The 2,899-nt window shown below is 49.6% G+C and overlaps 1 protein-coding gene across 1 annotated transcript; it reads left to right on the top strand.

The window, feature by feature from the left end:
• Positions 1 to 1,201: 1,201 nt before the first annotated feature.
• On the top strand, positions 1,202 to 2,547 carry LOC128724447 (lipase 1-like). The gene is made up of 3 exons (XM_053818172.1): positions 1,202 to 1,300; positions 1,364 to 1,927; positions 2,008 to 2,547. The coding sequence occupies exons 1-3, from the start codon at positions 1,202 to 1,204 to the stop codon at positions 2,545 to 2,547; spliced, it is 1,203 nt and encodes a 400-aa protein (XP_053674147.1).
• The last annotated feature ends 352 nt before the right edge of the window (positions 2,548 to 2,899 follow it).

Raw genomic sequence — 2,899 nt, 5'->3', positions numbered from 1 at the left:
CGGACCGGATGTTGGCTCGAGGGTGTCTTCGCGAGGCAACTTATCAATCAAATCGAACGGTGAGATTAGGCTGAAAGCTCGCTAGTTCTCGGCTTAGCGGTTGGTTTGATGCAATGGTCGACGTTGTTGACGGTTCGATGATAGTTCCACCTTGTCCGGGGTTTGATGATGATGGATCACCGGCAAGCTGCCGTGCAGGAGGCGAATGAGAGTGCCCTCTCACCTTTCGTTTCGCTTGAAGCCTATGGACAGGTGCGGAAATTCGGTGAGCCCTGTTGGTGCGTGTCCCAAACGCACGAAGGATCGAAAAGTGAGAATAAAATACGTTTGGAATAGAATTCGTATTCAATTCTGAAAGAAAGATGCTAAATATATTGGAATAGAATGTGCATTGGTCTTCTAAATACCATGTTTCTCTATACGGAGCTCATTTAGCGGCTACGGAATAGTCTAATTCGACGCTAAATCGTATGTCATTTTATCATTTACTACTATACAATAAAAAATAATCAACAACACAGCAACATCATTAGCTATGACGATTTATTCCTCGTCATAAAGGCTTATGAAACCACACGAATCTTCTTCACCAATTATTGAGAGCACAATGAAACGTTCGCAGATGTAATCCATCTCGCTAAAGGTCAACCAACCATCATATTTAAATAATTCAAACTAAAACTCACTCATTTATTTCCTGCATATGGCAAATGCTTTTTAAAAATAAACACACTTCATTGACATTCCATGACTGCAAAGAACGATAAACTGTCAATGTGAAGTTCACTGCCGTCATGATAAACCAAGTAGGCCAAGCAAATGCACAAAAAATCATTCCCTATACCTTTACATATGGCTGCGTGTGAGTCAGTGTGCTGATAATTATAATCATTACCCCTCGGCGCTAAGAACGACACGACCTCTGCCGAGAAGGCTCTAGCCTTTGCATGCCTGAGGCTCATCTACGACAGCTGAAGGAGGATTTTCTTCGACTGTTATCGTCCCAGCTTCTAAGTTCCACATATCCGAGCAAGGGGACATCGCATCACGATGACGAGTAAATCATTTCCCGTGGCCGGAAAGAACCTTGCACGAGAACACCAAGCCCAGAACGCCATGCCCGCATCGCCAGCTCAACACCGACGTCCATATAAAACGATTCTACGTCCACAGCTGCTGTAGCAGTTCGAACGGCAGAACAATGGCATCGCTGGTATCACGCATCGGGATGTTGCTCCTCGGAGTCGTCCTCACCGGATGTGACATCCTTTTCGATCTCGAAGATGCGGCTCTCTCGACGGTAAGCGCCAAAAGGTCCTTTAGAAGGACTGGAATTGATCTCGAACCTCCTACTTCTTCACAGCCGGAAATCACACGGAAGTACGGTTACACCTCCGAGGTGCATCACGTGACCACCACCGATGGGTACGTGCTGGAGTTGCACCGAATCCGTGGTTCACCACGCTCAGGTCCTGCGAACCCAACCAAACCACCCGTACTACTGCTGCACGGACTTATGGGCTCATCGGCCGATTGGATCCTGGCAGGACCGGACGAAGCTTTGCCGTATCTTCTGTCCGATCGTGGCCACGACGTTTGGCTTGGGAATGCTCGTGGTAATCGGTACAGTCGGAACCACACGCACCGTTCACCCGAGGAGCGGGACTTTTGGGACTTTTCTTTCCACGAGATCGGTCTTTATGACCTCCCAGCGATGGTTGACTTTGTGTTGGCTCGAACAGATCACCAACAGCTTCACTACATCGGTCACTCGCAAGGTACCACAGTGTTTTTCGTACTCAACGCACTTCGACCCGAGTACAACCGGAAGTTCCTGCTCGCGCAAGCTCTCGCACCTGCTGTCTTCCTGAACCACCTCCAGAACCCACTGTTACGGTTTTTCGCTCAACACGAAACGGCCGCTTTGGTAAGAATTCGTTGGGATCTCAAATCGTTTCCTTTCCCTGAGGTGCTTCTGAGGTGTTCCTTTTTTGTTTCGTCACACAGCACTTCCTTGGCTCATTGGGGGTCTTTGAGTTAAAACCCTTTCCGGACGAGCTGGACCGCGTTACAGCGGCACTTTGTCCGGATTTCCTCGCTAGAGCACTCTGCCTGGACGCGATGCACACGATGACGGGTGGCAAATATCCACATCTCGCACCCGGTGGTTTACCGGTGCTGTTGCGCCATCTACCGGCCGGTTGCTCAACCCGCCAGGTGGCACATTTCGGACAGGAAGTCATCTCCAGTCGCTTCCAGCCGTACGATTTCGGCCCGGTGGAAAATCGGCGTCGATATGCTGGCCACGAGACGCCACCGGAGTACGATCTCGATCGCGTCACGGCACCAGTGGCCGTCTTTTACGGACTTGCGGATCAGCTAACGCATCCGGATGACGTACGGCGGCTTGCGGCCAGGCTGCCGAACTTGGTCACCCTGAACCTGCTACCAAATGTGACCTTCAACCATATGGACTTCCTGCTCGCGGGCGACGTCAAGGACGCACTGTATGATACCATTATCGGGCACGTGGAACGCACCGGCTGAAGTTCAGTGTCAGGGCAGGAGTTTGCCCGCATAGTTCGTTTCTTTGCGGACGTACTTCCGCCCCACTGTGGCGAGTGGGTAGAGAAAATGCGTTTTTCCGTTCGCCCTATCGGTGGGGGTGGTTTGAACGAAGCGGGTCTGAACGATGGAATTGTGGGCCGTTGTCGTGTGGAGCGCGCGTAATTAGATACGAGTTGATGGGGCGCTTTGTGAGGGTTTTTTCTTTTCTGTTAGACAGTTGTCGAGTTATTATATTGACGCATACACAAACGCCATAAAGAATATAGTTGTATATAGTTGTATATATAGTATATAGTATAGTTGTAAGAATATAGTTGTATAGTATACCTTG

Source organism: Anopheles nili, chromosome 3, assembly GCF_943737925.1.
Source record: "Anopheles nili chromosome 3, idAnoNiliSN_F5_01, whole genome shotgun sequence".
NCBI classification, from domain to species: domain Eukaryota; kingdom Metazoa; phylum Arthropoda; class Insecta; order Diptera; family Culicidae; genus Anopheles; species Anopheles nili.
Note: the sequence above shows the minus strand (reverse complement) of the source record. Positions and strands in the feature narration are given on the sequence as shown.